This window comes from Carassius gibelio, chromosome A7 (genome assembly GCF_023724105.1).
Source record: "Carassius gibelio isolate Cgi1373 ecotype wild population from Czech Republic chromosome A7, carGib1.2-hapl.c, whole genome shotgun sequence".
NCBI lineage: Eukaryota > Metazoa > Chordata > Actinopteri > Cypriniformes > Cyprinidae > Carassius > Carassius gibelio.
The window spans coordinates 6,677,192-6,692,242 of NC_068377.1; the positions used below are offsets into that span (position 1 = coordinate 6,677,192).

Sequence of the window (15,051 nt, forward strand, 5' to 3'; positions counted from 1 at the left end):
TCACAACAGGATGAAGGGGCAGATGGTCTGCTATTCATCAGAATGTTAAAACACCTTTCCTATGCCAGTTTAATGTGCAAAACTATAGAGGTTGGATTCCAGAAAAGTAAAGACACTCTCTGTTGCGTTCAAAACATTGCTTTTTCTCTTTCAGCAATTCAGAAAGACAGCCCCTGACTCAACCAACAGCGTGAGTTTGAGGTGCGACAAGCTGTTTGTCTGATCAATGATGGATGGAGAGAGGGTAAAAAACCCTAAAACTTCAAACTAGTAAGGGCCAAATACTTAATACAACTCTTTATGAAAACTTTTGCAGTTACAGCATACCTGACTTGTCTGAAACAGTGCCATCATGCAACACTGTTCTGGCTTTGATTAAAGTGTGCAGAACAGCCCCTCATCCTGTATATACTGTAATTACCATCTTTATTACAAAGAGGTAAATTACACACTAAAAAGAGCTGCATAATTGCAATGCTTCACACCACAAACGTTGGTGGGCCGTTTATTGCTCGTATGAAGTGCACTTGTTTAATTATGCTCTTTGAAACACTTTAAACGCTTATTAACAATAAGCTGGGCCTGACTCCATGCAGCCTTTCAGAGTGTGTGTGTGTGTGGGGTGTGTGTGTGTGTGTGTGTGTGTGTGTGTGTGAGAAGGGGGAAGTTCTCATAATGAACCAGCCAAGAGTCTGATCTTCTCTTGTGATGCCGTCTTTGGGAGAGTGTTATTATGAGTGTAACTCACTGGAACACTGATCCCAAGAGAGGCTTTTAGATATTAACGGCTCTAAGATGTGCAATTGTACAGGTTGTATTATTTTTATGATTTTACTATGCATAAGCTTTAAGCATAAGCCAAAATGACAGGCAGCTATGCATAAGGAATACTGAGACTTAATTTAAAAGGATAGTTCTCCCAAAAAAGAAAATTGTTATCATTTATTTACCCTCACATCCTTTTATCTTATGGGAACACAAATCCATATTCATCCATATTTTTTAGATTTTCTAATTTTCTAATTTTCACCCATCCATCCATCAAAAGTCAAATCAGCCAAAGTTTTCAAGATACAATAACTACATCAAAAAATTGTAAAAGTAACCCATATGATTCCAAGTCTTCTGTGCCTCTCTAATGTGCATGCTTGATCCGCAAGAAGCAGTGAGGTTTATTCTTAAGTTTAAAACTTGCATATTGAGCTTACATGACATGATTGTGATTAAATGATTGAGTACATTTTTAAATGATTAATACATTTTTGAGTGAACTATAAGTTGCTTCAGGTTCGTACTGGAACGCAGAGAATTCAAATGTCCGGAGAGTGTCTCCAAGAATAATTTGGTCTTTGTTGCATTATAGTTTTGACTTTAAATGTGATTTCGAAATGTGATCAATGTTTTCATAAATAGATGCGTTGGGGAATTTGGCTATTAACATGTACATTTTTTATTATATTCTGCAAAGATGAATGAAATCCCAAGAGTGGGATCAGTCTTTGTTACGGCATCAGGAGGAATGTGAAATTTGTGGCATTTGCACAAATCTGAGGAATTCATTATCAGTAGCACAAATGGCGCAGGGCGACTTGTGTGATAGTATGAGCAATAGTAGATGTTTGCCTCACAACACACACCAATTAAACTACAATAAAAGAGTCAGAGAGTCCTCATCTAACAAACAATATGTGTCCATGATGTCATACAGTATAAATCGATGTCATTGCATACAAAAATCAAGGAAAATCTGAGATGGAATCTATAAAACAATGAAATATTTGGTTGATATTGATCTCAACAAAGGTTTACCAGCTCATTTAAACATTCTAACATATTCCAGTATTGTTATTGTCTTGGCATTTTGCAAGCTTACCTTAATGCCCTCACAGGCTTTGCCATTCTTGTACTCTTTGTTGCTGGCTCTCTTGTCCAGCTTACTCCAAAGGGCTTTGGCTTTCCAGCTGGTCACCGTGCTCTTCAGGCCGCTGTAGAAGCTGCTGTGCTCCAGAGGGTCAAGCTCAAGGTAACCGCACATGATATTGAAGGCCTGCAGGGTGCTTTTGCAGTCAGTGGCCTGAACAAAGTTCTCAAATAGCCGTCCTGTCTGGTTCTTCTCATCTTCGGCTTTGCCCATTGTCTATTTTGTGAGAATGTGGACACTATGCTTGTGATATCTTTCTCCACTGAACAGCTACGCCCACACTTCGGTCTACTCACCCATTGCGAAATCTGAAAAAAATAATTAAATATATTTTAGTTTGAATTAAAATAACATAAAAAAGTACAGTATGAGGCTTGGCCTTTCAAAACTTGTCACAATATTCATCACTACTAAAAAAGTTAGTTAAATGACTCGACACTCCTATTTTTTCTTTTGTTATTAATTCTTTAAAAAATAATACAATATAAATATATATGTTTATTAAATATATGTTTTTTTTTTTTTTTTTCTGCTAAATTAAAATCGTGTGATGCTACCAATATGAAAGAAAAGAAACATTAAACAGTACCATGCGTCAGAGTCAACATGTCTAAAAATAACAAATACGTTGTACCCTTTTAAGAAAATGCAAGGTTAGCTCCCGGTGTAAAATGTCATAAGGTACACCTAAAAAAGTATAATATTTATAAAATAAAAATTCAGATATAATTCACTCTACAGGTAAAATAAAATATATAAACCTTTGTATATTACTAGTGATTAAGGTTTACACCGTTTTAAGGTTTAAAGAAAATAAATAACTTTTTGTTTAATGTTTACACCACACTTTAATAATTGTTATTCAATTTAGACTTTTCTTGAAAACTATTAAAAATTATTTTTTTTTTAATATGAATACAAAAGCCCTATTTGGTCAGTAATTATTTATCATTGGAAGTAAGTTTTTTGCAGTATTTACAGGGGGTGGTCTGTGATTTTATTGCTGTCTGAGTCCAGGACGTTGGTGTTTTTCTCTCACCACTGTGTAAAAATCCCCAGCCGAATAACCTATTGCTTTTTGACAAACATGAGGGTCATTGCCATCCGAATTCACACCTTTGAGTTTACAAGAAGAAATCACTTAAAAATTCACCATTTAAATCTTTTTTGGCTACTTTTTTGCACTTCACTGTAATTTGCACGCATATTTATTACTGAAATGCTGGAAAGTGTTTACAGGAGAAATATTTCACAGCTGCTCCACCACAGTGAGTGGGAGCTGTTAAGAACAAAAATAAAGAAATGCACGTTAACATTTGAAACGGGTCATTGTTATGGCAGCAACAGGTAAGCATTTTTATGATTTTAAAATAGTTATTACAAACAGTACACACTGTAACACGTATAATTATTTTTAAACTAAATTTAGTTTTTACAGATTCACATGAGAAGCAAGTAGCCTACAATCTGAATGTGGCTACTGACTACATTTCTAAGAACTTGCACATGCCTTCTAAACATTTTTTTAATTCTTTTTTTAGCTTTATCTTTGACACACATTGACGTGGCTGCCAGGAAAAATGTAAATGCCGTTTGTTTTAAATCCACTGCAATGTAGGTTGCCATACTATATTATTGCCTAGGGCAGAAGGCCACACACACTGTAGAAACAAATTCTTTAAAATGTAATCTGATTCATTAAAAAGTACAGCAACAGCAACAGAAGATGAAATATCTTCTTTCTTTAGTTTTTTGACAGACAGACAGCGTTTTGATGTTGAATACATCAGATAATCCATTCACAGAATCTTACTGTTGACTGGAGATAACAGCTGATTTTTCCAGACCGCTAGCCGTGCACTTTTGCCGAATGCATAGAAAAAACTGTTTGTTTTGCAACTTTGCCCTGCTGAACTGTGAACAGGACAGAGGTGCTCTTTTGTAGGCAGTTGGGGAAATATCGCTACCCTGGCATTATCTCCACTGGTGTGTATTTCAGTAAACTCTCTTATAAGATTTCAAAGCCCCTCAACTTCCTTTAGATAATAAACACTTTATAGACGTCACAAAACATAAGAACACTTTCAAGAATAAACCTAATACCACATAGAAAAGTCCTTTACTGTAACTATACACACACATACAGTCTGTGAATATTTTATTAGATACAAAATGTCCATAATATGAAAAAAAAAAAAAAAACATGTCCTTTTCTGTTTGGATATGAAGATGAAAGCAGACAGGGTAGATTTGATTTGCCCTGTAATACTAGACTCATTTTACTCCAGAACAAATTTTTCTTTGGGACAGGACATCCGCTTGATTTTTGCGGTGAGTCAGTGTCTAATGGTATAAAGGGAAAGACAGAGATATTTTGCTCTCCACTTTGGGGAAAAAGACCATAACCGCAACAGCATTACAAACAAATGCAAAGACAACAACTGACAACTGAAGTTAAAAACATAGGGCAACAGGGCTAACAATAAACTCAACAAGACACAGGTGAACTCAATCTGTAACTATAGAAACAAACCAAGAATTTTAGTAACCAAGGGAACTGAAGAAACAGGAAACACATCCACAGAACCAAATAAACTTCACAATAAGAGTCTTTAGACAGAACAACACAGACAAGACGTAACAATACAATAACTCAGCATGACCAATAAGCTGAAAGTTAACTTTGTATTCCCTAAAAAAAAATCTCAAGGCACTTAGTTTGTCTATGCAAAAGATTGAACATAAAGAAAATGAAACCGATGAGAATAAGTAAAAGCAAACCAAATTGTAATTCTCAGGTGAACTACTGCTTTAAAAACAAACCTGGAGTTGAAACATAGGCAGTAGTGGATGCATCTCTGCGGTTACTTGAATATTTCAGTCCTTCCATAAAGACCTCGCTCTAGTTCCCCATGTATACATCATACTGTTAAACTTGCAGTCAAAGATCTACTGCTACAATGACACAGACCATTCAGTCTGCATTTTGAGGCACGATGGCAGCTCTAGTGAGGCCAGATCTCAGTTGGGTGTGTTTATAGGACACTGTTTTGCTAGAGGTGGTCTAAGTGAGGGGATGTGTCAGCTCTTGTCATGTGGCTGTTAGATGAAGTCCACTGGAGACAGACGCGCTAATGCTGGCGTACACTGCATTCCAGCAGCCAGAAGCCGAACATAGTTGTGCATCAGAGCACACATACAAATATATGAGTCACTATTTGCGTGACTGTGAAAACAGGCTCTGCAGAGGCAACGCAGTTGACACAACTGAAAAATATGAGGCTGCAAACACCTTCAATGTACTGCAAATAACCAATTTATGTATGGATCATTGAATCATTCATCAAAACAGTGGAAAATAATAATGAAAATGGTTTTAATCAATTTGAAATGTGGAAAGTTTTTGTACAATTTGTATTCATGTAACGTGGTGCATTCAAGTAAATCATTACTTATTTTCCATAAACCTTGAATACATGAAAATGTACATATTAATCTGTATATTTTCAAAAAGCTTTTTCAATGTATTTTTAAATGTATTTACAAATATCATGCTAAATCATATAATTATAATAAAGTGTTTCGGAATTGTTGTTTCGCATTATATTTTACAATCCATTACTACATAAGTGTGTTAGTTACACCAAATGACTTCGACCTGGCTGACAAAAAAAAAAAAAAAAAAAGTTTTAATCAAAGCTTCATTGCTGCTTATTTTCTAGAAGATAATAAAATAAATTATGCCACACCACTTTCTTTTTGAGATCCTTTAAACAGGCTTTTTTCTTCATTATGATTTCAAGACCACCCTAATTTTTCTTTTCTTTGTTCCCAGTGACTTTTTTTAAATCTCTGTTGTATACTGCACAATTTGGTAAATGTATAAGTTATCCAGGTTTTCATGCAAGCACAAAATGTGCATACAAGTACACATACTTTATGTAGAAATAGTAAGAATACTATGTTAGCAATAGCATGTTAATTCAACATAGCTGGAGACTTTCAGCTGAATTATTTTATTGCAAACAAACTTGTTAAAGCATTACAAACATGCAACTTCTTAGCCACAATAGCAGCTACTGCATCCAAACGCATAGCAGCAATATGTGGTCTTTTAAGAATGTATGCTTGAAAGGCTTAATTAAAATGTGTCAATAACTATAACTGAGCAGCTGGCATGTCAGAAAACAGCTATTAGATCCATCTGCAGAGGCATTCCGTTTGCTCTTCCAGCTGAATCTGCATTGTGCTGACTTACATACCATGACTTCACCATCTGACAGAATGGAAAGGGCCACTGCGGGCAGACGCACTAACCCACAGAACACCAGTAAAAATGTGTGCACATACACAAACGCGTATCCCAGCATGCACACACAACAGGAAAAACATTCCTGGGAATAATTGTGAAAGTGCACTTATTAAAATACAATCAAGTTTGCCGTTTTAATGCATTGATGGGAATTCCACTGATGTTAAATGTCTTCATAATAGGTCTGCCTCAGACGCCATCAGTTTCTACATAATACTACATACACTTCAAGTTTATTATGAATAAACGTGAATATATGTTTTTTTTAAAGAAATCTAAGCTAATCAAGGCTGCATTTATTTGATCAAAAATAGAGTAAAATAAATATAATTATATATATATATATATATATATATATATATATATATATATATATATATATATATATATATATATATATATATATATATATATATATATATATATATATAATTTAAATATTTTTAAATGTAATTTATTCCTGTGATGGAAGTTTAATTTTAACTCCAGTTACTCCAGCATTTAGTGTCACTTGATCTTACAGAAATCATAAATTTTTTTCAGTATTCTTTGATAAATAGAATGTTCAATGAACAGCATTTATAGCATGTAACATTATAAATGGTTTTGCTGTAGCTTTTAATGATTATTTTTATGTTTTCTGAAGGATTATGTAACACTGAAGACTGATGGAAATTCCTTCAAGTTATTTAAAAAAAAATTAATATTTAACAAATGTTACTGCTGTATTTTGACCAAATAAATACAACTATCAAAAAACAGAAAAAAAAAATCTAAATCAATAATAATAATAATAATAATAATAATAATAATAATAATAAAAACTTCTTTTAGGGAGAAATATTGAATATGCAAATTTGACTGCACTTAAAATTTACTTGTGGGAAGGTTTCAGTTGCAATCATGCACAGTGGCTCAAACGGTTAATGAGAATGACTGAACTACCGCTTGATATTCTCGTTACAATTACTTTGAGCTTTAGGGTTTACAGTGATATATTCATAAAAGAAAATCACATGCCTAATCATACGTGAGACACTGATTTAGTTTTCATGTGTGGAGCCAGTTTGATGAACTTAAGTCACAGTCCACACCCTTTATTATCATTAAAAGTCCAGGACACAGTCCGCCAGCCTATATGACTGCAAGAAAAACAGATCCACGACATGAAGCATGCAGCTGGCCGTTGTTACTGTAGAGAGCTTCCAGCTATCAGACCAAACAAAAGGAAGCTGATGTCAGTGAGGAAACAGAGAGAAAACTGAGAGCTGAACGTAACGGACTTAATTTCCACCCTATACAAAAGAAAAGCAGGAAGGAACCCCCATCTGATAAGAAGACATTAGGCCTGCAATCTCAGAAAACAATGTTTCCCAGCATCCCTCATGGGCTTAACCTTTCCCCAAGCTGCAAACACGCTCCCAGTGTCTCATACTTGCAGGAAAGACACTGCTTCACGAAAGACTGCCAAAACAAAATGAAGCCGTCTTGCAAGTACAAAGAACAAACAGTGTGTTATCTAAGTGGCCTCAGAGAACATCTCATAAGAAAGTCCTTCATTCACACAGAAGTGAGAGTGCGAGACAGAGCAGCTGTGGGCCGTCTTAGAAGTAGCCTGACCCTTTCCAGAAGGAAATATATCTTAGGACACTCGTGTAAGTTTGGCAAAGCACTCAGGAGGATAACGGTTTGCAGAGACGGTTATAAAAATAGTTTTATAAGGCTCATTCTTTCACTTTGAAGAATAATATGTTAGTGAATCTAACAGAAAATGTACCATAACAGTAATGATAATGAAAAAAATGATCATTACAGTAAAATTATATTAAAGTAAAATAGTAAAAAAAAATAAAAAAAAGATAAATTAAGAAACACTAAGTACTATTGAATATATTAAACCCAGGCTCACTTGAAAAAATATTAATAATTGATTAATAAAGACAGATTATCAATTAATAAAGTTATCTGAGCAATACTTATGAGGACCTCAATACACTATACCATATTGCATGATTTGTAAAATAATAGAAATAAATAAGAACTGTCAAGTTTGATTTAATGGTGACTTCAATGATAATATGGTTTTCATTACAAACAAAAATTATGTGCATTTCGAAATGAAGCAAGTTTTGTCCATTTCAATTTTGTGATACTTATCTTAAACTTGAGCTTTTCATTCTGTCAAATCAGTCAAGACGAATCTTTTTACATAATGCATGCTTTATACAATACAGACTTTTTGTTAAGCAGCTACACATTAATAAACAGGGAAATAACAATGTTAATCTTCTAAACTAATCAATTATTAACCAAATTTAGTTTCAGCTATAAACCAGCTCTACAGAAAACAATAAAGTCATTATCAGGCTCAAGTCAGGTCAGATGTAATCTCAATTCAATGACTCACATCATTATCCAGCTCAATTTAGTTCAGATTTTGTTCTCATCCAGAGTCAGTACAGTTAAATTGATCATATTACTGAATATTAATTGTCTGAGCAAGAAAAATAAATTTATCTGCTTATTAACGAGACTTTACTAAACTGCTGGAAAGGCAGCTGGGACTCATGGAAAGGTGTTTTTACAAGGGAAAAAGGAAAGTTCACAGGTCTAATCTAAAACATTGCTCCAGTCTGGTGTATGGTGTACTTGTCATGTCTTTATCCAGTTGCTATGGAGACTCTAAATATTATGATGAGTGTGATGCATTAAACCTCTTTGTGTTAGTTGATGATGAGCTCATGGTGAAATGCTGCTTTTATTTTAGGATGATTATGTAGTGTGTCTGACTACAGAGTTTAGAAACCATTTACAAACTCCCTGAACGCCAAACTTGTGTTTAAATCAAGCTTTACTGAAAACCAGTAATTACAACTGAGTCTGTGCTGCCAGTAGATGCACTTTCAATCCAGTGCTGAGAGGACTTCAATGACACTTGAAACGCTAAGAAGGGAAAGAAATCATTCTGTCAATGGTGCGGAAAGAGTTAAAAAGTAACACCACGACTTTCCTCAGCAAGCCGTATGATTTAAGGTATCATTAACGTTTGTAGCACAAATTTATCGAAGCTTTTGTCTGCAACTGAATAAAAGTTATAAAGTTAGTATTTTGAGACATTTTTCCTCCTCATAACTGGACATTGTAGCTTGAGTTTGACTGACAGGCGATCTGACCAACGCCGAATTTATGAGTTTATCTCAGTCTTCAGAATTGTGAGAAAGTCAGAATTGCAAGACATAAACTTGCAATCGCGAGCTTATATATCGGAATTCTGAATATTTTAGTATATGTCTTGGAATTGAGATTAAAAGATTCAATTACTTTGAGGCTTTGATACAAATGTAACAGGACAAGTTACCCACTGAATAATCCTTTGTTTAAATCATTAGTATTGACTCTGAGTTCACCTTGTCGAGTCCTAGTCCTTAACAAATTGAGTTTGTGTGGGAGATGTTTACTTAAATCTTTTGTCTTAATTTTAGGCTTTTACTTTTTTTTTTTTTTACATGACATGGAATCGTATATCTGAGTCGATGTCAAGTTTTAATGAAACTCAATCCAAATCCAAGTTCATTCATAATCACAGCGTTTGAGTTTAAGTCCAAGTATTCCCAACTTTACAAGTAACTAATGTCAAGGAGCAGTAATAACAAAACAGTAATAACGAAGTAGTTAACGAAGTATTTACATCAACTGACATTTCTTTGAACAAACCAAATAAGGGGACATTGTGGCCAGCATTTAAACAGATCAGAGTATAAAAACAAATATAGAAGTACATATCAGATGCCCAGACATCCAGATTTACATTCAACCAAATCATTTTCATGTTCTGCCAAAAAGCATTCTTTCCACATTATTTCTATGCTTACATGAACAGTAGAAATTCCTTATTTAACAGTAACACATGGATTAACTTCTGACAAATGATTGTGTTGGAGTACATTGGCAGTGTCAGATCCAGATGATATCTTCAGAGGGATGCTGCACTTCTGCACTAGTCGCCAACAGAACTGGCCTTTATTGAGGAACTTCCAGCCAAACAGACAGAAATGCAATGAATGTTTATCAGACAAAGTGTTGAATGCTACGTGGACTGAAAAAAACAGGAATGTATCACATCTGTTGAGGTAATGTCAATGAGTCTGTAATAGGGGTGTCAAGCAATTCACAATGTAATCATAATGTTTTATTATTTACTGACTAGTTACATGAGCTAGGAAAAACATGAAGGTGGTGCATGCAGCTTGATTTGCTCTGACGGAATAGTTTATTCCATAATTAACTGCACTTTTTTTCGTTTATCAGATTGCAAAAAAATAATAATCACCACAGAGCCCAACACATTACATGCAAGAAAAAATAAATAAATTGTGAACATGATTTACTAATTTGTTCCCTCGATGTACTAAAATGTGCGCACACTTGTTCCCTCGATGTACTAAAACGTGCATAAAATCGTTCCCTCGATGTACTAAAACATGCACATAATCGTTCCCTCGATGTACTAAAATGTGCACACACTTGTTCCCTCGATGTACTAAAACATGCACATAATTGTTCCCTCGATGTACTAAAATGTGCGCACACTTGTTCCCTCGATGTACTAAAACATGCACATAATTGTTCCCTCGATGTACTAAAACGTGCACATAATCGTTCCCTCGATGTACTAAAACGTGCACATAATCGTTCACTCGTTGTACTAAAACGTGCACATAATCATTCACTCGTTGTACTAAAACATGCACATAATCGTTCCCTCAATGTACTAAAACGTGCACATAATCGTTCACTCGTTGTACTAAAATGTGCGCACACTTGTTCCCTCGATGTACTAAAACATGCACATAATTGTTCCCTCGATGTACTAAAATGTGCACATAATCGTTCCCTCGATGTACTAAAACGTGCACATAATCGTTCACTCGTTGTACTAAAACGTGCACATAATCATTCACTTGCTGTACTAAAACATGCACATAATCGTTCCCTCAATGTACTAAAACATGCACATAATCGTTCCCTCGATGTACTAAAATGTGCGCACACTTGTTCCCTCGATGTACTAAAACATGCACATAATTGTTCCCTCGATGTACTAAAATGTGCGCACACTTGTTCCCTCGATGTACTAAAACATGCACATAATTGTTCCCTCGATGTACTAAAACGTGCACATAATCGTTCCCTCGATGTACTAAAACGTGCACATAATCGTTCACTCGTTGTACTAAAACGTGCACATAATCGTTCACTCGTTGTACTAAAATGTGCGCACACTTGTTCCCTCGATGTACTAAAACATGCACATAATTGTTCCCTCGATGTACTAAAATGTGCGCACACTTGTTCCCTCGATGTACTAAAACATGCACATAATTGTTCCCTCGATGTACTAAAACGTGCACATAATCGTTCCCTCGATGTACTAAAACGTGCACATAATCGTTCACTCGTTGTACTAAAACGTGCACATAATCGTTCACTCGTTGTACTAAAACGTGCGCACACTTGTTCCCTCAGTGTACTAAAATGTGCACATAATCGTTCCCTCGATGTACTAAAATGAGCGCACACTTGTCCCTCAATGTACTAAATTGTCAGCATAATTTTCTAATTCGTTCTCTCGATTTATAAATCGTGAACATGATTTAGCAAATTGAGGGAACGGATTAGTAAATCATCCGGACAATTTATAAATCGAGGAAACAAAGCGGAAAATAGTGCCCACGATTTAGCCTACTTTTTTTGCTGGGCTCCGTAAATCACACATTTCATTTAAAATAAATAAAACAATAAATAAGGGAGTGCGAATTAGGTCCTCAGGAGTTTTGCAGGACAGGAAGTCATTGCTAATCCACAGATGAAGGTGACACTGATTTTGTGGCTGCCCTGTGAATCACAAATCTCACAGGGCTAGTTAAAGAGCAACCTTTCACCAAAGTTAACTTAAAATACACGGACACTCAAAGTCTGTATTTATAGTGCATCATAAAGATATGCATATCTTATAACAGACATTTTGATACAATCTAATGTTTATTATGTTTACATTATGTTGCTTTAGAATAATAATAATGTGCTACTGCAAATGGAATTATTTACAAAAAGACATAACTGACCCTTTGAATGGATTACAACGTATTATATTTACACCGCTCTTCAAAATAAAGGATCTTCAATGGTTCTTTGTTACTGAGATGACTGGGTTACATCGTCAATATTTAGCTTGATTGTCATCTCCAGACAGCAAACTTAAGGTTGAGCGCAAACAGTGCTTTGTTTAAAGTCCAAATGGTGAATGTATAGAATACCCAAAGAGTGAATTTCCAGTTTTCCAATATTCACTGTCTAGATTATATTTCTAAAGTCTCACTGAGATCAAGACAAAGAAAACTGTGCGAAAATTGAGTTGTTGTTAAATCTACTAAACTTCACACAAGTTCAGGTGCAGGTTACTGAACAAGACACTGATTCCTTGAAGACACATTAAAGGGAGTATTATCTTTCTCACACTGAGAACAAGCAATCAATCGTCTCTCTACCTCCTCCTTCCCTCCCTCTCTCTCTCTCTCTCTCACTCTCTCTCTCGGCAGTTGTGTTTCAATAGAAATTTAAGAGGAGTCTTAGAAGGTCCAGAATAAAATGTCAAATGAATAAACATAGAAAGTGAAAATAAACATAATTAACATACTGTTTCTTTAAATGTCATATTTGATAATATTTCTAATAAGTGATGTAACAAGGTGTAAAACGACCATATTTAATACAACGTACTGGCCACAAAAAGTCTTGACCCTTTGGTACACTTAAGTCACACTTTTAAAAATGTCTGCTTGTCTTTTAGAGACGCAATGACATCTTCAAACAAATGATTCTCTCACAGCTCTCCTGAAGGTGATTCTGACGGGAATATTTGACAAGAAAGTGACAATTGTTTATAATTTGAACAAACTGTTTTCCCTGATATTTTTTAATAAGATGTTAATACATTTTAAGTGTGTAACTACCTTTGGACTCTCTACTTCATCTCTCTCTTTCCTTCTGTTAAATTCACACCTCTGCTGGTGTTTCTATATCAAATAATTGGCGTACAAGCATTTTGAAAGTGTGTAACCGCACCCTTAATAACAATTCATTTGATTATTAAATAATGAAAAGAATGCTATTTTAAAAACAGGCCAAACGGACGCTTGAACAGAAAAGGAGAAGAGAAGCTTCCTCTTCTACTGCCCTACTAAACTATTTTAATCTCACTCAAATTAAATAAACTAAACAATATGCGAGATTTACTTTCTATATAGGCTATTTCTACTGTATAGTGCATTTTTTAATTTTCAGTTTTTCTTATAGTGTTATATTCCATCTACACTGTCTAATTTATGTCTGCACTATCTTAAAGTTTTGAACTATTTTACTTTCTTCGGCACTGGAAGCTTGAATCCAACTCCTTGTGTGTGTGTGTGTGTGTGTGTGTAAACATGGCAATAAAACTCTTTCTGACTTCTGAGATCAAGACAGCTGATCAGTTATACTGCGGATCAATATATCTAATAAATCTAAGTAATCAATAAATGAACCAGACTTATTGACTCTGATATGTTTTGGATTCATACTATTTAAATTATATAGTAATACACACACACACACACACACACACACAAAGTTTTGTAGAGCTGAAGTGGAACCGAAACAACCTGTCATAGAACTCACTGGATAGAAATAATTATGTTCTACAGAAACTACAGAAGCGATTCAACACCAAACACTCTGCTCACGCTTTACAGGCTTACAAACAGGCTCCTCAAAATCACTATTAGAAATAAGCAACAGGGACTTACTTTTCAGTGTCTGTCCTCGCGGGACTGAAGGCACAGGTTCAGCGACAGAGGCTCCGTGTGACAGACGGTCGGTCAGTCAGAAGTGAAAGAGTGTAGCTGCAGGCGTGTGTGTTTACCTGCTCTTACACAAGAGACGAAATATACCATCATCCACAGCTGGAACATATAAAAGACACACGAAGTAGGCTTTCTTTTTCTATTGGCTCTGTGTATTATAGTGGAGGCAGAGCCTAATGTCTAAATTAAGTGTTTATTCTGGTGTTCACTGATCTGTATGAAATCCCTGTGACGCGGTCTGAATTACCTGCTGAGTGCTGACACAATCCGACGACCAGGCATTTCACTCGCCTTCTAGACTTCCGGTGTGCCCAATTTCAACCCCCTGTCAAATTATTACCTCCCTCTTAACCTGCCTAATCCTAACCTAAACCCCTAAATACACACCTAAACCTGCCAATGCTAGAGGGGGAATAATCTGGTCAGAATTGGGAACAAGCACTGCAACAGGTTTTGGCAAGTTCATGCTTTTTTTATTTTATAAATGCTGACGCACCATACAACAATAAACCAGAGAATCACTGATAACATTTATCAGTATCTGTAAGCTTACATTTGTAACTATTTCAACGGTTTACGGTGAACTCTTCCCTGCAGTGATATAAGATGAAGTTTGGACGCTGAACGACTGCTGTCAAACTCAAACTAGACAATTGCGCCACTTCGTGGATAAAACACGCAGTTTGCCCAACAGAAGTTAATACATTTATATAAAAAACGGTTAACGCAAGACAACAGCTGAATGTTTATTAAAATGTATAAATGGTTGATTGAACAGTTTTTGAATCGCTTGACGAGGCAGCATTAATTACGTTCATGAAAGTTCGAAATGAATCTTTCTTTGAAGTCGGATCTGTGATTAAATGATTCATTCAATAATTGGACTGATTCGTTCTCCATTTCAAATGATTGGACAT

The 15,051-nt window shown here is 35.2% G+C and overlaps 1 protein-coding gene across 3 annotated transcripts in view; it reads right to left on the reverse strand.

The window, feature by feature from the left end:
• The window catches only part of LOC128016518 (F-actin-monooxygenase MICAL2), a 48,248-nt gene extending 33,713 nt beyond the window's left edge, over positions 1 to 14,535 (reverse strand). Inside the window, exons 1-3 of one of the 3 annotated variants that reach the window (XM_052601074.1) lie at positions 14,382 to 14,535; positions 14,078 to 14,193; positions 1,874 to 2,229 (exon numbers count right to left, since the gene is read on the reverse strand). In XM_052601074.1, coding sequence (XP_052457034.1) covers positions 1,874 to 2,134 — 261 coding nt within the window. In that variant the 5' untranslated portion in view covers positions 2,135 to 2,229; positions 14,078 to 14,193; positions 14,382 to 14,535. Of the gene's footprint in view, positions 1 to 1,873; positions 2,230 to 4,744; positions 5,123 to 14,077 lie in introns of those variants that run through there. The other 2 variants (XM_052601073.1, XM_052601075.1) reach the window with 2 other exon arrangements.
• Between the last annotated feature and the right edge of the window lie 516 nt (positions 14,536 to 15,051).